Source organism: Onychomys torridus, chromosome 10, assembly GCF_903995425.1.
Source record: "Onychomys torridus chromosome 10, mOncTor1.1, whole genome shotgun sequence".
Lineage (NCBI taxonomy): Eukaryota > Metazoa > Chordata > Mammalia > Rodentia > Cricetidae > Onychomys > Onychomys torridus.
In genome coordinates, this window is record NC_050452.1 from 84,057,069 (window position 1) to 84,080,919 (window position 23,851).

Below are 23,851 nucleotides of genomic sequence, written 5' to 3' on the forward strand. Positions count from 1 at the left end.
ATCGAACCAACATTTCTGCAGGAAGTGTGTTGTCCTCTGGGTCATAGGAAGTGTAAAAGCACAAAACAAACCTACTGTTTTTTGGTGAATAGGATGCTCCATTTGAGAAGCCAGCCACTAACCCTGTTGGCTACATACTGAAGAGTTGCATTTTCATTTCTGGTTGCTGGTTTTATATGCCTCTTGCTGGTTCCTAATGACTTCCATTAGTGCATGTTTCCTATGCTGACCATCCTTAAGTGATACTTATGTGCCTTGTCATGGAGTTCAATGCAAATATAGATTTCTTCCAGTACAGGTTTCCTCGAGGAGTTTGTAGAGAAGAAAATTATTACCGAGCCTTTTTCTAGACAGTTTTGGACAAGAAAAAGCGATCCTTCTCAAAGCTGACTAACTTTTTGAACATCCATGGGTCTTGGAAATTCTTTGGAAGATGAAGTAATTATTATTTACAGGCTCTTCATTCTCATAAATTAGTTTTAACTAGCTTAAATTCCTGGTACCGTTTTTAAGGTGTTTTATCCATGCTTTCTGATAGAAATATGAATTTGGGATATGAGGGATATTAGCTCATGATGCCTTGGTAAAAATAGGAAGTAAAGGAAGGATTGTGGGGAGAAGAGATTGTCTACAACAGTCACTAACCTCAGTTTGAGTTTGAGCCAGAGACCGCCATCTCTACTTTATGAATTTGCGAGGGATTGACTCAGGAGCATGCAAAAGCCCCTGATGGTGGAGTTGCTGGGTGGATGTGGTTCTGTGTCAACAGCAGGGTCAAAGCTGGTGCTGACCTGCCTGATTCCTTCTCTGAGGCCAGCTGGGGGTGTAGTGTGCTTTTCAGTGACTTCTAAAACTTGGTGCAAGCTTCCAACCACTAAAGCCACCCGGTGCTCCCATCCATGAGCCCTGTCTGCAATATCTTTCGTAATGTTAGAGCAAATATTTACTGAAGACCTACGGCTTAATAGGGCAGAGGGTCCTGTTAGTGTAAGAGATGGCCCTGTTCTCAGGAGATTGCAAGTGGATGCCGAAGAATTAATAAAAATAAGCAGCTGAGGAGGGCAGAGCATGACAGGCATCTAGAATCTGCTTTTGCTAACAAGCATGGAGTCCTAATTTGGGCCATGAGATAACTCGAAGCATGATGAAAGCCTGGCCACTCTGCCCTCCTTTTGTGCTTGCTTTTAGTCAGATTAGACTCCTGCTGAGTCTGCACAGGACAGACATGATCATCCCTGAGGAATCTCCATCTGTCCTACCTAGCTCAAACCCCTCAAGGCTCACCTACCCGAACATGAGAGCCATTGTGTATGATGGAGTAGTTATGTCTCAGAGTGAATCATTCGGTAGGAACCAGTTGGTACTACAATTAATTTATCAACATACCGAAGCCCCTGGCAGGGTCAGATCTGCGACAGAGATGGGCAGAACCACGCTAATTCTCCTTCTGTTTAAAGTTCACCAGGCGTGGTGGTGCGTGTCTGTAGTCACCCCTGAGGCTGAGACAAGAGGACTGCCTCAGAGGGCCAGCCAGGGCTACATAATGAATTTCAGGCCAGCCTAGACTTCAGAGTGAAACCCTGCCTTAAAGCCAAGCTAAACTCCACACTTGTAAAGCTCTGTCAAGACCCCAAAGATGAATTCGGAGTCCATAGGATTCTTTTATGTGTTCTTCTCAATACATCGATAATGCTTTTTCCAGTTATTCTTCTCTTTAATTCATGGGTTGGCACAGGTTGCCACCATGAGCTTCTTGTGGTTTCTGGGACCTGGACTTTTGCCCCCAGGATAGGGAAGGCCCCTCTTTCTGCCCTATGTTCAGAAGCAGTGGCCTTTTTGTAAACCAGTTTTGTTCTTGTGTTTGTTTTTTCTCCCCAGAATATGGTGTTGAGAAACGGTACCGCGGTCTTTGACTCCTGGGAGAAACCCCCTCTACCTGTATACACCCAGTTCTATTTCTTCAATGTCACCAATCCAGAGGAGATCCTCCGAGGAGAAATCCCCATAGTGGAAGAAGTGGGGCCATACACCTACAGGTGAGTCCCTCCTCCGCTGTTGGAGCCCGGTGGGGACTCGGGGCTGTGCCAGCACAGCTAGTGGAGACACAGCTTTGGTTCTCTTCTCTGTGTGGTATTGCTGGTGTCTGGGGAGATTCCTCCACAGAGCTCTGTCCTGTTCAGGAAGCTGCCCCATCCTGTCCTCCACGGCCTCTCTCCACCTCTGGCCTTTCAGGGTGCCCTCCAATTTCCTTCCACACGTACTTAGTTTTAAATCAGTTTCTAGAATTTCCTGAGATTTTTGTTTGTTTGTTTGTTTTTGTTTTGTTTTTCGAGACAGGCTTTCTCTGTGTAGCTTTGTGCCTTTCCTGGTGCTGGGATTAAAGGCATGCACCGCCACCGCCGCCCGGCTCTGAGATTCTTCTTTTAATGTTTCTCACTCATTCAGTTTTGTTTTTTTTTTTCCTTTTTAATGAGACACGATTTCCTGTAGCTAAGGATGGCTTTGAATTCGCTATGTCTCAAAGGATGACTTTGAACTTCTTGGTCCTCCTGACTCCTAAACACGGATTGTAGCCTTTAGTTCATGTTGGATATGAACCCAGGACTCCTTACATGCATATCCCAACCTTCCTTTGAGACAGAGTTTTACCATCTTGAAATTTATTCTGTAGCCTAGGCTGGCCTTGAACTTGAACTTGTGGCAATCCTCCTGCTTCAGCCTTCCAAGGGCTAGGATTTCAGACTTATTCCACCACACCCAGTTCACCCATTTCTTTCTAAGCCCCACTCACCGTGTGTAAGCAATAACAGGCAGTGACTGACTGGGTTTGTGGCGGCGACTGTCAGTTTCAAAGGCTAAGGAGACTGAAGGACTGCGTTGATCATTTTTATTACGTGTGTGTGTGTGTGTGTGTGTGTGTGTGTGTGTGTGTGTATGAGTGTTGTGGTGTGTGTGCATGTGTGTGTATGAGTGTTGTGGTGTGTGTGCATGTGTGTGTGTATGAGTGTTGTGGTGTGTGTGCATGTGTGTGTGTATGAGTGTTGTGGTGTGTGTGCACGTGTGTGTGCGTATGAATGTTGTGGTGGTGTGTGTGTGTGCATGCGTGTGCACACGTGCACGCGCATGCTCAGTCGGTGACATGTGTTGAGGTCAAAGGTCAACTTTCAAGCGTCATCTTTCTCCTTCTACCGTGTGGGTCCCAAGGACCAAACTCAAGTCCTCAGGCTTGGCAGCAAGCACCTTTACCTGCTGCGAGCCATTTCCCCAGCCCTGGGTCATATGTTTTCAAAGTTGAGCAGATGGAAGGGATATCTTGGGTCTTCCAGTCATGGTACCTCTGTGTTGCAATAGCCACAGCAGCCCCTCCTTCCCCTCCAGGAATCTTGCCAGTTTTAAAAACAAAGCCATTAATAGAGGAAGCAGACTGTCAGCTGTTTCCTCAGGACTGCAGCTGGCTGACATGTCTCACAGGCCTGTTGTAATCAATTGCCCGGTGAATGAATGGTTGCTGGTTTATTCGTCTGTTATGAATCATTATTATTCCAGATGCTGGGAATTCAAAGATCAAACACTCATACCTGCCTTGGGGAATACGCTCTGCCTCAAATCAGATGTGGACTTGGGTCAAATCACAACTTTGCAACTTCCTGTCTGGGTTTCCTTCTCTGTAAGGGGATCAAAATGAGCCCCCCACAAGGGCTGTTATAAGGATTAAAAGAGTTGATGAACCAGTATTTATAAACTGTTCAGACTGTCCCTGCTCACAATAGTGATATCTAAGTACTTGCTGTAATCACTAATTAATGGACTTAATGTTTCAGTCTATATAAATCCACCTCCATAATTGTACCAACAAACCATGCTATATAAAGGAATTTTAGGAGAACCCTTAGGCGCTTGTGGTTTATGCATGTATTTGTTCATTTGGAGACGGGATCTCACTGGGTCTGTCCGTGCAAGCCTGTAACAGTAGTTGGTTGTTTTACTCTTGGGTGCTTTTGCTCTTTTTTTGGGTTCCACTACCCAGCTCCCAAATAAATCCACGGAGTCTTATTGGTTATGATAAAAGATAAATTAGATATGAAACCTTAGACTCACAAATATAGGATAGATAGAATATTTTCTTTAATTTTGCCAAATACAAATAGACTAGATATTGTAACTGTAATTCTTGCTTGATAAATGTCTATTTTATGTAATTTTACTATGTTAAAGATAAAACCTTCCTTTTTGATTAGACAGAAAAGGGGAAGTGCTGTGGGATGTCTTTCTGTATGTTGTGAATGTGTGTTACTATGATTGGTTAATAAAGAAGCTGCTCTGGCCTATGGTGAGTCAGGTTATAGCCAGGCAGGAAATCCAAATGAGTGAGACAGGAAGAAAAAAGGTAGAGGCAGAGAGAGATGGGAGCCACCACCAGGAGAAGCAAGATGTGAAAGTACTGGTAAGCCACGGCCATGTGGCAACTTATTGATAAGTAGAAATGGGTTAAGTTATAAGAGCTAGCTAGCAAGAAGCTTGAGCCATAGGCCGTAATAAAAGCCTCTGTGTGTTTACTTGAGTCTGAGCAGCTATGGGACAAGGTGGGACGAGAAACCTTCTGACTACATTCGTAACTTGGTTTATTTGTAGCCAGCTTTTGTTAACTTAAATGATCCCATCTATCTTTTGACTCTGGCTTTTACCTTTCTCTATTTCTGTATACCTTCCTTTACTTCTCATTCCATGACTGGCTGTGTAGCTGGGTGGCTGGCCCCTTGAATCCTCCTCCTAGATCTTTTTTCTCTCTTTCTCCTTCTATTTATTCTCTGCCTGCCAGCCCTGCCTGTCCTTTCTCCTGCCTTGCTATTGGTCGTTCAGCTCTTGATGAGACGAATTTGGTGTTTTAGACAGGCAAAGCAACACAGTTTCACAGAATTAAACAAATGTAATATAAAAGAATGCAACACATCTTTACATCATTGAACAAATATTCCACAGCATAAACAAATGTAACTCATCTTAAAATAATATTCTACAACATGTAACCTCAGTCACTAGAGGGGCTGGCAAGAGGACTACAAGTCCAGTGTCTAAGTCAGCCTGGGCAATTTAGAGAGAACCTTGTCTCAAAACAAAAAGTAAAAAAAAAAAGGAAAAGAAAAAGAAAAAAAAAAAAAGCTTTGGGATATGACTTAGTATAAAGCCTTGCCTAGCATGTATTAGGCCCTTGGTTTTGTCCTCAGTACCAATAAGAAAATAAATAAATATATACACAGAGGGACTTACTATGTAGCCCAGACTGGCCCTGAGTATGAAATCACCCCGTTTCATCTTCCAGAGTGTGGTATTAGAGGCATAAACCACTATATTGGCAAAGGAGACTAGAGAATGATCTTTTTGAGTGTGTGTACACATATGCTGAAGTGTGCATGAACATGTGAAATACTGAGGCTTAAACCCAGGGCCTTGCACATGTTAGTTAGTAATCTACCACCGATCTTCACCCTGAGCTGTCTGCTGTTAGGATTAGAGGGAGAAGGAGACACCACCTCCTTATAGGAATAAGCCTCCCTTGAGAACTAAAGAATCTCAACACATCAGTTCTCACCACATCTCCTGGCCTGTTCTTACGGCCATTATCCTCATTCCTCAGAGAAAAAGACTTCCACCCTGTGCCAGCTGCTGTGATGGTGCTGCATGCTGTAATCCCAGCTACCCAGAAGCCAGAGGTTAGAGGATTGCTTCAGTGTATGAGTTCAAGACCAGCCTGGGCAACATAGCATATATTATCCGAATAACTTCTATATGATGATGATGATGATGATGATGATGATGATGATGATTATAACAATAGTGCACAAGCTAACAGAGCACATTTCTGAAGAAACAGATAATATGACTAGGCATAGCTAGCCATGGCTGCCTTTAATCCCAGTGCTTGGGATGCTAAAGCAGAGGGAGTATGGCAGGTCAGGACTAGTGTGGGCTATAGCATGAATTCTAGGCCAGCCTGGGCTACACTGAGACTCCGTCTCATAAAAGCAAAAGCAAAACCCAAACCAAAAAGAACGTTCATGACGGAGTTTGAGAGTATCCATACCTCTCCAGTGGGTGTTTGCTCATCCTCACCCTCCCCAACACCACCCCCTCCCTCCCTCCCTCCCTCCCTCCCTCCCTCCATCTCTGCCTTCTTTTATCTTTTTAAATAATAAGTGCCAGGGCTCAGGATTCTTCTATCAGTCCAGGAGTTGAGAACAGCCTGGGTTAGAGAGACCCTCCCAACCCCATCTCCAAAGAAGGAAGGAAGGAAATAGCAAAGCCTCAGAAAACAAGTGGGGTTCAGTGGCATACCCTATGTAACACTTACACACTCTGACACAGGAGGATCATGAATTTAAGGCCAGCCTGGACTATATAGCAAAACTCAGTCTAAAAGAAATAAAATAAGCTGGGCGGTGGTGGCGCATGCCTGTAATCCCAGCACTGGAGAGGCAGAGGCAGGCGGATCTCTGTGAGTTCGAGGCCAGCCTGGTCTACAGAGCGAGATCCAGGACAGCCAGAGCTACACAGAGAAACCCCATCTGGGGGTGGGGGAACAAAACCAAACCAAAATAAATAAATAAAACAACTAAACCAGCTAACAAACAAAAACACACAAAGAACCAAAGCTGCAGATTCTAATCATAACTGAAAAGAAATCCCAGCCTTCTGCTAAAATGTCTCAGGCCACTGTGTCTGTGGGACAGATTTGCTTTTTCTATTCGGTCACGTGACTAACTCCTACAGTTGAAACTGTTACAGCCCCCTGATCCCAGGTTTTTCTGAGACAGGGTTTCTCTGTAGCTTTGGAGCCTGTCCTGGACTAGCTCTGTAGACCAGGCTGGCCTGGAACTTACAGAGATCCTCCTGCCTCTGCCTCCCGAGTGCTGGGATTACAGGTGTGCGGCACTGCCAGGCCCACCCAGATCCCAGTTTTATGATGGTCTTAACCGGTTGCTCTTGGGGAAAGTTCAGAAACATCTTACAGGTGTGTTTGACCCTCAGGGCTCTTCAGATAAATTTCACTGTGCTCTGTGACATTATTGAGAGAAGCTCCCTCTCCCCCACAGCCTGTCACAGGCATTTTCCTTCATGTGTAAAGGTGTGCAGCAGTGTTAGTGTGTAACTGAGTGTAGCTGTTTGAAACGCTGTTCCCCCAACTTTAAAGTTACAGCAGTTACCAAACCAGCTGCTCCATCTTGCTTGAGTATCAACAAAGAAGCATGCCTTCTGCTTCTAAACCATAGAGTCTTTTCTGTTTGGTGTGTGTGCACGTGGGGAGGTTAGGGGACAGTCTTGGGTGCCAGTCTCTGCCTTTTATCTTATTTGTGACAGGGTCTCTTATTGGCCACTCCTGCACAACTCTCTGGCCTGCAAACTTCCAGAGATTCTCCATCCCTCATCTCACTGTAGGGGCACTGGGGTTACAGGCCAGTGTTACAGAGTCTGTTTTTTTATTGATAGTATTCCCTTCACTTCCCTGCTGGGGGTCATAGTGACTCTCCCTGTGTGACAATCATGGCTGTAGAGGCTTGGTGTCCTCTGTGTTTAAGCCTCTTATTTTTATTTTTGCAAACACTGTAGAGGAACAAGATTTCACACTTTGGGAGGTCTCTGAGAGGACTGCTTGGCTCCACTGCTGTGGGCACAGGAGGAAGGGGGCTGGGTCTCATGTTCTCTTCAAAGGCAAGCCCCCGGTGACCTGCAGGTCCCCCCCTCCCCCTCCAGCTTCAAGTCTCCTCCTTCTCCCATAGCTCCACTGTGCAGGATGAGACCTAAAGGGCCTCTGGGAACACTTACCCAGACCTAGCCCTGCTCTCCTTAGCTTGGATTTTACAGTCTAAGCCAGGTGTTTCAGCACATGCCAGCAATCCCAGCACCAGGGAGGCTGAGGCAGGAGACTAGCCACAAGTCCAGCCTGGATTACAGAGTGAGGCTGTCTCAAAAAGAAAAAAAGAAAGAAGGAAGGAGGAGGGAGGGAGGGAGGGAGGGAGGGAGGGAGGAAGGAAGGAAGGAAGGAAGGAAGGAAGGAAGGAAGGAAGGAAGGAAACAACAACAAAGAATCTATTCTCCAGTTAGAGCTTTCTAATAGAAATTTAATATAAACCACACAGGTGTCTGAAAGTTTTCCTAGTAGCCACATCTAGCAAAGTAAAAAGAAACAGATAAAAATATTTATATTTCATTTGACACAATGAGACCCCCAAATATATTTCAGCATTGAATGAAAAAAAAAAAAAAAAGAAGAAAGGACAGGACAGGACTGACTGCTCCTAGGTATGGTGGAGGAGAAAGTTTACTGTAGATATGTGGGAGAGAATAGTCAGAGCCAGGGTTCAGAGTTCTCTGGGAGAGCCCGGAGTGGACACGACCAGGCTGAGCTGGGCTGTGTGGGGAGAGATGGAGGGGCAGGGAGAGGAGAGAGGGGAACCAGGCGCAGCAGCCAGGAGGCCAAAGGTACAAAGGGGTGGGTGACCCAAATGTCTGGATTATATAGGGAAGAGCCTCTGAGGAAGGGCAGCCCAGAGCACATGAGTCTTGGGTGTGAGAATTTTGCAGTATTTCCTAGTCCAACATGAAGAAATGTGGGAGTCCGTTTTCAGGTTCCTCGGTGGCTTTACCCAGCAGGTCCGCACAGAGGATGATTAGGGCCACGGGCCTGAGTGCAGGTGTCTGAGATGGTCTGCACTTGGCTGTGCTGGGGGAGGAGGTCTTTTGCTCCACCCCTTGGCGTCTCTATAAATACCCTGGGGCAGAGCCAGTCAGGGCCTGTTGGAAATGATTCCAGGCCCTCTTGGGGCTATCCTGTATTTTCTATCTGTTTATCTCCGCACTATAAATCCTTCTATCTAATATTTCCTGCTGCTCACACTCAAGAAAACTCTGGGGAGCTGTGGGGTTGGTGGGTAAACGCCCCACAAAGAAACATATGTGTTCCATTGCTGTTAGCTTTAATTTTACCGTCAGTTACATGTGGGTCAAGACTCAGACAGTTGTTTATCACAGATAACAGCTCCCTGAATTGATCATCCTGAGTTTACCTTTTAGCTTTTGTTAGCTTGGGCACAGGAAGAATAGTTCATTATATTTAATAGTGTTAACCCCTTAGCTTTGTGGCCTAGTCTAAGGCCCTCACCTGCTCCTCTGGTTCACTTTAACTGAAGTATCACGCAGGCTGAGGACTGCATACTGACATGTTAGCATTGCAAAGTTTTAGACCGCCTCTTTTGAGATTTGTCCTGCTTGTCAGTCCTAACCGCAAACACATAAAAATGTGGCTACAGGGGCAGGGGTGGATCTCAGTGGCAAAGCATTTGCCTTGCAGGCTGGAATTCAACTGCCAGCAGGTGGGGTAGTGACAGGGGGCCAATCCAGGACACACTGCTTAGAATAACTGAAACCTGTAGAGGCTAGAGTTACAGCCCCGTGGTAGGGTGCTTACATTAGCATACACGAAGTGTTACTAGGTTCAATCCCTAGCACCCTATCCGCCCTGCCAAAAAAACCCCTGAAATATATAAATGAAAAATGTACATGAGATTTGAAAGACTTAGTATGAAAAGGGAAGACATGAAATATTAATAATTCTGAATGCAGACATTATGTTTGTTAACACACACCCCCCCCTCCAGACAGGGTTTCTCTGTGTAGCTTTGCGCCTGTCCTGGATCTCGCTCTGTAAACCAGGCTGGCCTCAAACTCACAGAGATCCTCCTGCCTCTGCTGGTTAAGTTTTAGGTGGCACTATTAGGAGGTGTGGCTTTGTTGGAGTAGGTGTGGCCTTGGAGGAAGTGTGTCACTGTGGGGGCGGGCTTTGAGGTCTCAGATGCACAGGCTACTCCTAGTGAGACAGACCACTTCCTGTTTTCTGTGAGTCAAGATATAAAAAACTCTCGCTGGGCGGTGGTGGCTCACGCCTGTAATCCCAGCACTCGGGAGGCAGAGGCCGGTGGATCTCTGTGAGTTCGAGGCCAGCCTGGCCTACAGAGTTGTCCAGGACAGGCTCCAAAGCTACAGAGAAACCCTGTCTCGGAAAAACAAAAAACAAAAAACAAAACCTCTCAGCTCCATGTCTAGCACCATGTCTGCTTGCATGCTGCCTTGCTTCCTGCCATGGCAATAATGGACTAAAATGAAATGTTTTCCTTCATAAGAGTTGCCATGGTCATGATGTCTCTTCACAGCAATAGAAACCCTAAGACAAGCACAGAACCCAGTTTTCATGCTCATCTCAATTAAGGCTTCAGTGAACAGACTTGGGGCACAGCTCAAGGCAGCTGCTTCTTTCTGGAGTCACCCCGACCCCATTCATCTCAAGGCGTGCTGTCCTTCCCTAACACTCAGGTTTCACGAGCAGCTCCCTCAGACTGGTTGCTGTGGTTCACACTTCTACTCGCAGCACGTGGGAAACTGAGGCAGGAGAACGGTTGTATATTCAAGTCAATCTGCGATACACAGTGAGACCCCGCCTCAAAAACGCAGACAACAAAGGTACTAAGTGGAGGCTGGAGGGATGGCTCAGTGGTAAGAGCGTTTGTTGCTCTTGCAGAGGACCCAAATTTGAGTCCCAGCATCCATATGAGGGCTCCCAGCCATCTGTAACTCTAGTCCTAAGTGGATCCTGTGCCCTCTTCTGATCCCTGCAAGCACTGCTCATGGTGTACAGACATACATGCAGGCAAAACACACAGACACATAAAATAAAAGTAAATGAAATCCTTGAAAAAAAATTTCAAGGGCTAAATACAAGCGCCCTTGACCTTCCCCTCTGGTTTCTGTTTGGTTCTCTGTTTAGAAGGTGCTTTACAGGAGACCTCAGGCACTTCAAGGACAGAGTTGATTTTCCAGTTCTCCAGGAGCACAATAAGTGTCTCACAGCAGCCAAATCACAGCTTGGTTATCACCATGCTCTGTCATCTGTAAGCCCCACCCCCCAACACTTCGTAAGCTGGCATCTTACAATGTCTCAGTTGGGAGTGAGGACACCTCTCCTGCTAAGCATGCCTGTTCCTCCTGAGACTCCTTCTGACTGGAAATGCTCTCTCTGTGGTGTGTGTGCCCATTGCAACAGTGACGAAGTGCATTTTAGTCATTGCTTCTAGGGGCTGGTGACGTAGCCTGAGCTCAGGCGGTAGGGTGCTTGCCTTATTCAGTCCTCAGCGCTCTGTGGAACCAGGGTGATGTTGCCTACCTGCAATCTTGCACTAGGAAGCGGCAGGTTGGAAGACCAGAAGGAAGTTCTGGGTCGTGCTGAAGTCTATAGAGAATTTGAGGTCAGCCTTGGCTATGTGAAACCCTGTGTGAGAAACAAGGTAGGGAGATGGTCCGGTGAGAAAAGTGCTTGTCCCACATGTCTGAAGACCAGAATTCAGATTCCCATCACCCACTCAAACACCGAGTAAGTATAATGGCTGGTCTGTAATCCTATTGCTGGGAGGCAGAGACACAATCTCTGGAAAGAGCCTGCTAGTCTGGCAAGCTCTGGGTTCAAGTGAGAAACCCTGCCTTAATATATAAGGGGGAGAGTAATTGAGGAAGACACCCAGGATCCACCTCTGGCCTGCAGGAGTACACACACACACACACACACACACACACACACACACAAATACAAATATATGAAAAGTGGCTATACGTATCTGATTTCTTGATATATTGGAAGGCCTGTGAAGAACAGGGGCTGGGTCTTTTCATCTTGAATATTCAACATCTCTGAATATGCATGGAAGAAGTGAGTGAAACATTATCGACTGTGCTGTAGAAGCCATAGGATACAAGTGGAGAAGTTAACGAAGACTGGAGGATATGAGTAGCTCAGCTGGGACCACAGGACCCAGTCAGGGAAAGTCAAGGATAGATGTGAGCGGGACCAGGTCCTGAGGGTGAATGGCTGTTATGAACAGGGCTGCAAACGCAGGTTGGCTCAGCGCCCTGAGATCTGGGTTTGGAGATAAACACGGCTTTTTCAGGGAGCAATCAAACTTCTTGGTGGAGCCTGTTTGTCTGCATTTGCTGTCTGTGGTCTTCAGGTGGCCCCGATGCCACTTGTGACTTGATTGTGCTCCTATCCTGTGGGCTGACAGACAGAACATACCACAGCACCTGCCGCAGCGTTTGGTAGTTCGGTGCGTTCCCTCCTTGTACAGGTCTGCTGACTTTGTGTTTTGTTTTTTCAAGATACGGTCTTAATGTGTAGCCCTGGCTGTCCTGGAACTCACTATGTAGACCAGGCTGGCCTCAAACTGACAGAGACCTGTCTGTTTCTGCGACCAAAGGCATGAATAACACCTTCAGGTCAGCTGACTCTTGCCCACGGTGTGCCGGAGGCCTGGGGCACTTTGTGGGAGGTCGTGGTGATGCTGCCACTGTGGTGGGAACTCTGAAAAGGGGGATAGCTTCTGGGGCTGCAGAGGCCTGGCTCGTCCAACAGTTTGCAGCCAGCCGGTTAGCATGCTGTTGCATTCAGAGTTTGAATATTCTTGGCAGACCTGGCAGGTCTGCATATGAAGAACCAGTCTGTCCGGTTTAAGAAATGCGGTGCTGCATTTGCATTTTCTGAAGCTGGGGCTCTAGTGGTCAGAATTAAGTTGCCCTAGGAGCCTTCTGCTCAGTAACACCTTCGACTGAAATTTCTTTTCTTTTTTCTTTCTTTCTTTCTTTTTTTTTTTTTTTTTAAGATTTATTTATTTATTATGTATACAGAAGAGGGCGCCAGATCTCTTTACAGATGGTTGTGAGCCACCATGTGGTTGCTGGGAATTGAACTCAGGACCTCTGGAAGAGCAGTTGGTGCTCTTAACCTCTGAGCCATCTCTCCAGCCCCTCAATTGAAATTTCTCCACATCTCTGATAGCCTGTGGCTTTCTCAGCCTTTGGCAGACTTACTATTTTGTCAAATATTTTCCCTATTACTTACTGTTTCAAGAATCAAAAACAGCCGGGCGTAGGTGGCGCACGCCTGTAATCCCAGCACTCGGGAGGCAGAGGCAGGCGGATCTCTGAGTTCGAGGCCAGCCAAGTGAGTACTAGGAAAGGCGCAAAGCTATACAGGGAAACCCTGTCTCAAAAAAACAAAAAAACAAGCAAATAATAATAATAATAATAATGTGTCTGAGACCTGCTCAGTTGATCTTCCTAGTTTTGTTAAGTGTGTGTTAAATGTACAGTATCTCGTGGTAATGTCTTTTCTTATTCCTTAGATCATCTTTCATGTTGCCCCTCTCCACTGTAGGCTCATATGGCTGCTTTGACAGCAATAAAAAAAAAAAAATGAAGTGAATGATAAATTGGAAGTGGGTTTGTCTTTTTGAGAGAGCTTTTCCCACTTGTCCTGGATAGAACCCCCTCATCAGGCAAGGCTCCTTGGTCAGTGAACCCCAGGGATCCACTTGTGTCTGCCTCCCCAGCACCGGGGTTACAAATGTGTGCCTGCCTCTGTGGCCTGCATTTTTATGTGGGTTCAGGAGATTGAAATCGGGTCTTCACGCTTGCAAGGCAAACGCTTTCCTGACTGAACTATCTCCCAGCTCGTCTAGCCTTTTTTTTTTTTTTTAACTTTTAAGATTTATTTGTATTTATGTGTATGTGTCTCTGTGAGTATATACCACGGGTGTGTGGGTGCCTGCAGAGGCCAGAAGAGGGCATCAGATCCCCTGGGGTTGGAGATACAGTAGCTGTGAGTCACCTGACAGATGCTGGAGGCCGGCCTAGGCCCACCACTGAGCCATCTCTGTCTGCTGCCTCCGCTTCTATCATATTTTGCCTTAAAAAAAAAAAAAAATCTCACTCCTACTTTCCTACTTTTGGGGGAATGTAAATTAATAGTCATTATGGAAAACATATAGCGGTCCCTCTAAAAACTAAAAAGAGAGCTATGCCACGTGATCCATTCGTCCAGCTACTGGGTATCCAAACAAAGAAACTGAGAGCAACAGGTGGAAAAGGTGTCTGCACTTAGCATCCTTTCTTAAATGGTGCTCTCTGGTACTTCCCTGTGGATTCTTTGAGACAGGAGACAGGGGGTAGCATCCCCCATCTCCAGAGCCTAGTACAAGCAGTAATGCTGCATGGTAACGACTCATTATGTTCCCGAGAACTTAGTGTGTGCTGGGGTGCTCCAGCTGAACTTTACATTTCTATGACTTAATTCTCACAGCAACTCCGTGAGATAGGCACACTGTCCTCCCTACTTCACAGAGGAGGAAATAAAAACAGAAGCCACGAGGAGCAGGTACTACGGGGTGGGGGGGGGGGGCCCTGAGAGGCAGAGGGAGAGGGATGGCTGACTGTTGGAAGCCAGCTGGCTTACAGAGCGAGTAATGTAGTAAGGCCTTGTCTTAAGAAGATGAAGAGGGAGAAATGAGGAGTGACTTCCTAGTCTCACAGCCAAGTATCGGTGTAGACAGGGCTGAGCACAGAAACCCGAGTCGGGAACTCACCGCACGCCTATCCAGTGAGCTCCGTCACTGATACCGAATCACGGTGAATTTCGATGGAGAACCTGATGGATGGATGAACGCAAAGGACTAAAATGTAAGGGTATCGCTTGCTTGCCTTCCTTGTGGTGTTGTGGATTGTCCTCGGGCATGCTCGGAAAATGCTCCTGCAACACTGAGCTGTGTCCCCATCCCTAGCCAAGATAAGGATTTCCTAACAGCATTGCACAGCCTAGTTTATCCAGCATCTCCGAGGTGCTGGATGCACAGCTGTTGAGCTTTCCAGTGAATTAAAATGGTTCGGTTGTATTCCAAGTGTTCTTCCTTCCTGTGGGATTCGGGAGTTTACGGGGTATAGCCCAAACATTTTCTTCTTTTGTTTGCTTTAGAGACAGTCTCGCTCTGGAGCCCAGGCTGACCTAGAATTTACAGCAATCCCGTTTCAGTCTCTCGAGTCGGAGACTATGGTGGAAGCCTCCACTGGTGCCAGGCTTCTCTCATTCCTCCCCTGTTTCTTTCTTTGTTTGGTTTTTGATGTTGTTTTTAATAGAGCTTTGGTATATATAAACTGTGTGGCCCAGAAGTTCTGAAACTTCTGGATTCTTAGGTCCAAGTAATCCTCCTGCCTCAGCCTCTGTAGTGCTGAGATTACATGCAAGAACCACACTAGGCTTTTCATCCACTCCCTTTCTCCTCCCCTCCCTCCTTCCCCTCCCCCTTCTCTCCCTCTTCTTCCTTTCTTTCTGAGACAAGTATCACCATATAGCCCAGGTAATCTTCAAACTTGAAATCTTCCTGCCTCAGCCTCCCCAGAGCAGGGACTACAGATGTGGCTCCCACTCTTGACTCTCTCTCATGACTAGATGCACCATGGTGCCATGGTGATTTACATTAAACTGTAGTCTGAGATTGTTGTCATCTACTGAAGCACAGGGCAGTTGTACCAGGCGATTGGAAATACAATTCCTTGATCGGTTGTCTAGGCCCACGGTTGCCTTTGTTTCTGGTGTGAGCTGCTGTCTGTGTCTCTGGATAGTTCTTGGGTCTTCTCTAATGTGGCTGACGGTAATCTGATCCTTCCTTGCTGTCAGTCTGCAGTTTACCAGCACCTTAGCTTCACTGCTTCACATTGACTGTTGTTGATCAGCTGGTGGCTGGCACACATGTCTATGTGTGTACACGCACATGCGTGTTGCTAAGCAGGTTGGTTGGTGTTGTCACCACCCCTTCTTCCTGCCTGCCTGAGCATTGCCAGAGCAAAACTTTGCTTTCTTTGGCCTGTCACATGCTGTTTTGAGAGGAAGGCTTTCCATCCCCTCTTCCTCCCTCTCCCCACATTTTACTGTCCTTTTTTCATGTACCAAGTTCTGTGAAGGCCAGGAGTCGGTGATGCCGTAGCATGGTGGGTGGAGGACTCCACATAGCTGAGAGAAATCATGAGTAGACCGACCGAGTCAGCGTCCCACAGGAGTAATATTAGAAGACCTTTGACCTGTTGAACTTTATTAAGAAACCAAGTCAGGTTACAGGCCTACATTGATGGCATCTTTGGTCTCAGTTGCCCCTTAGACGTCAGATTTCCACAGGGTAAACAATAAAGGCAACACAATAAAAGTTATCTCTTCAGCCCATGTTATATACATCAATCTAAGTGAAGCGGGCCTTAGCCTGGAGATCATTCAGGCCTTTAAGCTCATGAACTTGAGAGAAGACAAATAAGCAAAACATTTGTAGCAGAGACCCTGATTTTGACATCAGGAAACGACCACTTTGAGCCCTGGGCTTCTCGGACTATCTGAGTGACAGTTTCAGCCCCCTGGACCAGCTGCCTTTGCTTTCAAATTGGTGATTACCCGGCCACTGTTCTGCCTTCTCACTGAGATGGGGATCAGTGTGGGTACTCAGTAACCACCATCACAAGTCCCCTGAAGAAGGTTTGTCCTTGACCTCAACATAGGCACACTCAGGAGGGGGCCTGGTGAAGCCTTCTGTGTCGGAACCAGCTTTGGCTGAACAAGTGTTTGGCTTGGAAATCTCCTCTCTTTCTCTGTCTTCTAACAATCACTTTGAATTAACTTCCGTGAATGAGCAGTTAATATGAGGTCAGGTGTCTAAGACTTTAAACCCGCTTGGTCCCCAAATTGTCTTCTCAGCCAGTGACTAGGTTGTGATTTCCAGAGGAGGAATGTTTGATCCCAAGCAAGGGAAAGTATCTCTTCGATAGGAGTCAGGAGAACCTGTTTGAAGGATGTAAAGTAGGCTAACAGAAGACAAAAGGAACAGCTTAGGACACATGGCAGGGTTTAAAGATCCACGCTACAAGCCAGGTCTGGGGGACACACCTGGAACCCCAGTACTTAGAAAGCTGAGGCAAGATTGCTGGTTCAAGGACAGCCTGGCCTATGTAGGGAACCCCTGTCTCAAAACACAAAACGAAATAACCCCCAAAATAAGCTAAAGATCTAAGTCATAGGAGCGTGCGCTTTATCAGATCCCACGGGCCTCACCAAGAGGATGCTAGGGCCTTGAGGATGTATGTGTGTTGAAGCACTGTGGTCCAAATGGAGAGCCCAGAGGACGTGCTCCACTCAGGCCCTTAGCACCCTGAGTGGTCCAGGACTGAGAGGAAAGGAAACCAGGCTGCCACAGAAGAAAGCGGGCTGGAACTCAACAGCAGAAGTGCCTGCAAAGCTCTGAACTTCAGACTGTAGATGTGTTTAAACACAGCCATCTCCACCGGATGTATTATATATTCCCAGAAGGCATGTGACTGTTTTCTCTCGCAGAGTGATTTCACTTTGGCCTGTGTTACAGGCATTCGTTGGTTACACCCCACTGGCTTTTGTCAGACACTGCTTGGCTTCACATTTGGATTCTCTCCAGCCCTGGGATGGGCCCTGCAAGGGTCAGATCTTCACGGCTACTGTACACAGGGCAGAGCCTTGTGCTACAGAACCTTCAAAGGCTTGTCTAGTCTTCTGTTCTTGTGTTCGCCTGTTTATTACATATGCCTTTGTTATTGTTTTAGCTATTACTTTAAACCTAGAAAGTATCAGGCGCAGGGGGGCACAGCTGTACCTAAGTTCTCAGAAGGCAGCGGAGGCAGGAGGGTCACTGCAAGTCTGAGGACAGCCTGATCTGTAGAGTGAGTTCCAGGCCAGCCAGAACTACGTGGCGGGGCCATTTGTTTTGATTTTTGAAATACCATCCGCTTGCTTGCCTTCTGACCTGTATGTGATTATAGACTCTTAGATGGCGTTTGTTAACTACATATGTAACTAAAGATTTTCTAGATAGATGTAGTGGTACATGCCTGTAATCTTAGCACTTGGGAGGCTGACACAGGAGGATTGCCCCCAGTTGGAGGCCAGTGTGCGCTACAGAGTCAAATCCTATCTCAAATAAAACAAAACAAAAAGCCCCACCAAATTTAGAAAAAAAAAAAATTGCATTAAAATGTTATCTTTACCTTTGATACATCTTGCACTTCATGCCTTCAGTGAGTTCTTCCTCGAATTCACTCTAGGGCCATGCACCCAGCCCTGCCCACTCCCTTTTGACCAAGTCTCACACTGTAGAAGACTAGGTAGGTCTCACTACATAGTATAGGCTGGCTTCCATCTCTCAGTCTTCTCTCTCACTCAGCCTCCTGAGTGCTGGGAGCACAGGCATGAACCGTCACACCCACCCAGCCCAAGCACTTTGAGAGATGTATTTTTAATTGACACAGTAATTTATGGGGTACAAATATTTAAAGATTAGCTCTGAGTAAAAGGCATATCCATCACCTCAGATACTTGTCATGTCAGTGATTGTTACTGTACACCAACCTCTTTCTAAGGGATTTCATAATGCCTCATTTTGGGGAACTGACTTAAACTAAACTGAACTATACACAGAAACAGGAATAAGCTTCAACTTCCTATGTTGGTCCCAGTTCATTTCTTCATCTCTACCTGTCACTGTCTGTCTCTGTCTCTCTGATCTACAACACCCCGCCCCCCCCCCCATTGCAACTATACCCTCAGTTCCTTAGGCCTCACTTTTTTTTTTTTTTTTAATAACTTTTTAAGATAGTCTTGCTACGTTGTAGACCAAGCTGGCCTCAAACTTGTCAGTGATCCTCCTGCCTCAGCTTCTTGAGTGCTAGGATTGCAGACATGTGCCAACAAACATGTCTAGCCGTGGCCTCAATTTTTTTGTTTTGTTTTGTTTTTTTGAGACAGGGTTTCTCTGTGTAACAGTTCTGGCTGTCCTGGAACTTGCTTTATAGACCAGGCTGGCCTCGAACTCACAGGGATCCCCCTGCCACTGCCTTGCAAGTACTGGGATTAAAGGTGTATGCCACCACTGCCCACCTGTGGCCTCAGTTTTTAAAATAAATTTAGAACAGAATTCAAGTTGGAATCAAGGCCACCAGTATACAGATTGAAACAAATAGAACCTGTGAACAGAATTGAAAATATTTCAGGACCAAGTTATAATTCGGGAAAGAGTTTATTGCTTGACTATTATATCTCTCTGATTCAGGGAGAGAAAAAAAAGAAAGTGGGAACAGTAGGTTTTGAGAAGTGTGTCCTAGACCTCATTCCCTCTCAGTGTCTCAGCTCTAATCTGTAGTTTGAAGGGCTGAATATCAACAGCCTATGTAAATAATCATTTTTTAAAAAATGTCATTTTGAAAAAATGTAACTTTAATACTGAGGGAAAGGTCTTGTTTGTTAGCGTGGTATCTGTTTTCAAATAATGGTTTGTTTGTTTGTTTGTTTGTTTAGGGAACTCAGAAACAAGGCAAACATCCAGTTCGGAGGGAATGGAACCACCATATCTGCTGTCAGCAATAAGGCATATGTTTTTGAACGAAACCAATCAGTTGGCGACCCTAACGTTGACTTGATTAGGACAGTAAACATTCCTCTGTTGGTAAGTAGGCCTTGTAGTATCTTGGGTTTGCAGAAGGAAAAATGGCAAGCCTGATAGGATTCTATGTAATTTAAAAGCTATTATTTTATGATAAAATGTAGATATTATTGGGGGGGGGGCTCATCTTGCTTAGCATGAGAAGTCCCTGAATTTAATCCCAGTGCCACCATAACCAAACAAACAAATAAAAATGGACATACACAAAGATTCTGATTTGTTTGTGTGTGTGGCCCTCTTGGCCTCCAGCTTGCTACATCAGTTCTCCTTCATCTGCCTAGTGGTTGAATTATGGACATGCTCCAGCGGCAGTGCTTTCATGGCTATGTATTTTATTAAGTATATAGATATAGACTTTTTTCTCGGGTCTGTAAAACAAGGTCCTTTCAAAAGTCATTCAAAGATTAGGTCTCTGGGATTTTTCCTTTGTGTTCAGGATTAGCATTTACGCAAATAAGTAGCGAATTTTTGGGTACTTATGCCATCCTGAGACCTAGAGTTCTCCTCTCTTGAAACTGGATCTCTTGTAGCCCAGGCTGGCTTTGTTTGTTTGTTCGTTTGTTTGTTTTTAATTTGGTGCTGGGGATCAAACTCTGGACTTCCTGAATGGCTGGGTGGGGAGCCAGGGGCTGCTTTATCCAGGGAGCTACATCCCTAGCTCTCTGGGGAACTTCCTTAATCCCTTACACCAACTTCCTCTGAGGCTCCCACACTCAAGTGTCTGCCCCTTGACACTGATGGACCCAGGGCCATCAATCTTGCCTTGTCCTGCTGCTAAAGATGTAGAGAGTTTAAAGGCTCAGCCACCAATCTGCTCTAGGGGAAGTGGAGCCACCTCGTGGCCAAAGGTCTCAATGTGTTTATAAGATCTCTGTGAATGGGAATTCTAAATTCCATTACAATTAAATGGATCGAAAGCCTGAACTGGTGGTCCCAGCCTGTAATCCCAGATCCTTTCTGAGGCAGAAACTGGAGGATTAAAAAGCTCAGACTGGGCTCAGAGTGAGTTCAAGGTTAGCCTGGGCAACTTAGTGAGACTGTCTCAAAATGAGACCATCTCAAAATTTACAAACGAGGACTGGGGCTCAGGATAGAGATCAATGGTAGAGGGTTTGTCTACCATGTGCAAGGCCTTGAAGTACACACACACACACACACACACACACACACACACACACACACACACAGAAAGGGCTGTCACTGATCTCTTACTCCACACAGACAGGGATTGGATTTTCTGATGAGTCGCAAACATTTACATCTCCGATTCTGGCCCATTCTGCCGAGGGGCAGGAAGAGAGACAGACAGGTGAGTGTTTTGGAGGGGTCACTGGTTAACCTGCCTCTGCTCTGCAGACCGTTGTGGAACTGGCCCAGCTGCCCCTCCTCCGAGAGATCATCGAGGCCATGCTCAAAACCTACCAGCAGAAGCTGTTTGTGACCCACACCGTGCATGAACTGCTCTGGGGCTACAAGGATGAGATCTTGTCCCTCATCCATATTTTCAAATCTGACGTCTCCCCTAACTTTGGCCTGTTCTATGAGGTAAGGTTCACAATGGGAAGAGGGCACGCAAGACAGAGTGCATCTTGAATCTGGCTTTCTTGTAGGTGAAGACCCAAACTGCCTGGAGTTCTAAATATTTCTAAAAGTCTGAGAAAAATCAGAGAGTGGTTCTGGGGTGGGGTGGGGTGGGGGGGGGGGGGGGGGAACTGTAGTAAAATGAACAGTCGGTAACAGATAAAATTAACCCCAGGAGGAAAGCATTAAGGGAGGTGTGGAGCAGTTCGCTCATCTTTTGGCTCGTGACTGTTCAGGGTCTCGTGCTCAATGCATAATGCTCAGTAGCGTTTCACTTCCTCTCTTGCAGAGGGCAAGCCTTAAGGGTTTACAAAACCTAGAGGCTGTTCAGACAATTATCAGCAAGTTTTAAATACGACTTCTGTGAGAGAATGGGGCCCGGAAGTCGGGTCTCACCAGCATTGCTTCCTTCATTCTGGGAGAGCAGCCGGAATACGTTCCCTAGAATGTCCCGCCTCACAGAACGCAGCTTTCACAGGAATTTGAGGATCAGAGTATACTCAGATTATCACAGTCTTTCAAAAGTATTTTTTTATTTTAGTGCTTATGTTTTATCATTTTAAAAATTGGGATATTCACTCATTTTCAGAAAAATGGAACTAATGACGGAGACTATGTTTTTCTAACCGGAGAAGACAATTACCTCAACTTTACAAAAATTGTGGAGTGGAATGGAAAAACGTAAGTCTAATAAGATTTTCTGGTGTAAGTTTTTTCAATTTTCATTTAAACAGAATATGCCTCCCCCAATTTAATATTGGGGATGTTGCTTAATGGTGGAGCATCTGCCAACCATACACAAAGTCTGAATTTGATGCCAGCAGTGAGAAAGAAGTTGGTGTTTGTCTTTTGGATAAAAATGTAAATGTTCTTAAAATTATTTCTTTAAAAATTAAGATGAGGGTAAAAATACCCTGAGAATTGGTATTGATGATTTGTGGGCTTTACCACCACCAGATCTGAATTAAAAGCCACAGAGTAGTTGTGGAATAATGTGTGGTTGCCACAGTCAAACACTTTCAGACCAGTGTTCATGTGGTGGCAGGGGACAGCCCATCTCTCGTTTAACTTCACGAGTGTGGATTGTTTGTATTACCTTTTCTAAAGATGAAATTCATTTGAAGTCTGTATTATAATATTTGAAATTAAAACATTTTATTAACTAATTTTTGTTTTATACCCAAACACTTATTTTCTAGCATTTTAACAATAATAAGGTGGCTCAGTCTTTTATATTCATGATATAATTATAGGTACATTTGTGATATATTATTTGACATGTCTGAACTTGTTTTTACATTCTTTTCTATGCTTCGACTTTTGTGATTAATATTTTTTTTCATTTTTCTCATTTTTCCTTCCAAATAAGACAATAATCTTACCTGTTTCTTAACATACACATCTTTGCACCTTGATTTTGTTTTTCCTTTTTTTTTTTTTTTTTTCTGGAGCTGAGGACCAACCCAGGGCCTTGCGCTTGCTAGGCAAGCGCTCTACCACTGAGCTAAATCCCCAACCCTGATTTTGCTTTTGAGATATAGTCTAACTATGTAGCCCAAGCTGGGTTGGAACTTCATATGTAGACCACAGAGATCCACCTGCCTCTGCCTCCTGAGTGCTGTGATTAAAAGAAATGTGCTATGATGGTTTTTATTTTATTATGTTTTTGCCTTACTTTTTATTTGTTTGTTTGTTTTTGGCAGTACTGGTCTTTAAACTCAGGCCTTGTATGTGCTGAAGCCTCTACCACTGAGATATGCCCACAGCTCCTTTGTTTTGGGGATGACTCTAGCTCTCACTTTGTATCCCAGCCTGGCCCGGAGCTCTCGCCCTCTCTGCCTGGCTTCCCCGGTGCTGGGATTGCATCTGTGCACCACAGCGGCTCTCCATGGGCTCTCAGCATTTGTCCTACCTTTGACCTTCCGCGGTTTCACAGAAGTGCATCCAGATTTGGTTCTGTTTGGCACTGGGGCACATCTCTAATCTGAGGCCTCAGTCTTTCCGAGATTTGGGGAAACTCAGCAATTAGCTGTTCACTTGACTGGCATATGCCAGAGTCTTGCTACAAGTGGTTGGGATTTAGGCCAAGTGACTCCAGGTTCTTGGTATCTTATTCCAAGCGTTGAAATAAGCACATGTAGATTTGCAAAATAGCAAGGAGACTTTATTCAAAGCAAAATGACCAGCATGAAATGATGTTGTTTAGAGACTCAGCAGGCCACATGAGAGAAGGCCACATGAGAGAAGGCCACATGAGAGAAGGCCACATGAGAGAAGGCCACACAAAAACCCAGATGATTGTTTGGGACTTTTCTTTTTTGGTTCAGGAAGTCGTATGATTGCTAAGGATCACAGTATATGTGGGTGTTGTGGGGTTTTTTTTGGTTTTTCGAGACAGGGTTTCTCTGTGTAGCTTTGCGCTTTTCCTGGAACTCTCTTTGGAGACCAGGCTGGCCTCGAACTCACAGAGATCCGCCTGCCCCTGCCTCCCGAGTGCTGGGATTAAAGGCGTGCGCCACACCACCCTGCTTGTTTTGTTTTTTATCTTGATTGATAGATTGTTTTTTGACCTCTTTTCTTCTCTCATGTCCCATCCCATAATGTATCTGACTGTAATCATATCTAAGTCCAACTCTACCAAGGCATAAGATAATAAGAGATTCTCCCTAAACTAGCATTTAGAGGACCAGATCAGCCCACTGCCCTTGGTTCAGGATACACTGGAATGGAAATAAGGAATTAGTAATGCGTTGGTAAGGAAGTAACTGATTTCCGTTGCTTAAGTTCAGCCTGATGCAAGCAAGTCAGGGTCCCAGCTTGCCAGCAGGTTGCTTGATGATTGTGTGGAGGTGCATGTGTGTGTGTGTGTGTGTGTGTGTGTGTGTGTAGGTGCG

General features: G+C 45.6%; 1 protein-coding gene across 1 annotated transcript in view; it reads left to right on the forward strand.

The window, feature by feature from the left end:
* Scarb2 (scavenger receptor class B member 2) overlaps positions 1–23,851 on the forward strand; it is a 58,210-nt gene that overhangs the window by 19,507 nt on the left and 14,852 nt on the right. Inside the window, exons 2-5 of the mRNA XM_036201189.1 lie at positions 1,879–2,036; positions 19,232–19,379; positions 20,733–20,921; positions 21,547–21,638. Of these exons, the coding sequence (XP_036057082.1) occupies positions 1,879–2,036; positions 19,232–19,379; positions 20,733–20,921; positions 21,547–21,638 (587 nt within the window). The remainder of the gene's footprint in view (positions 1–1,878; positions 2,037–19,231; positions 19,380–20,732; positions 20,922–21,546; positions 21,639–23,851) is intronic.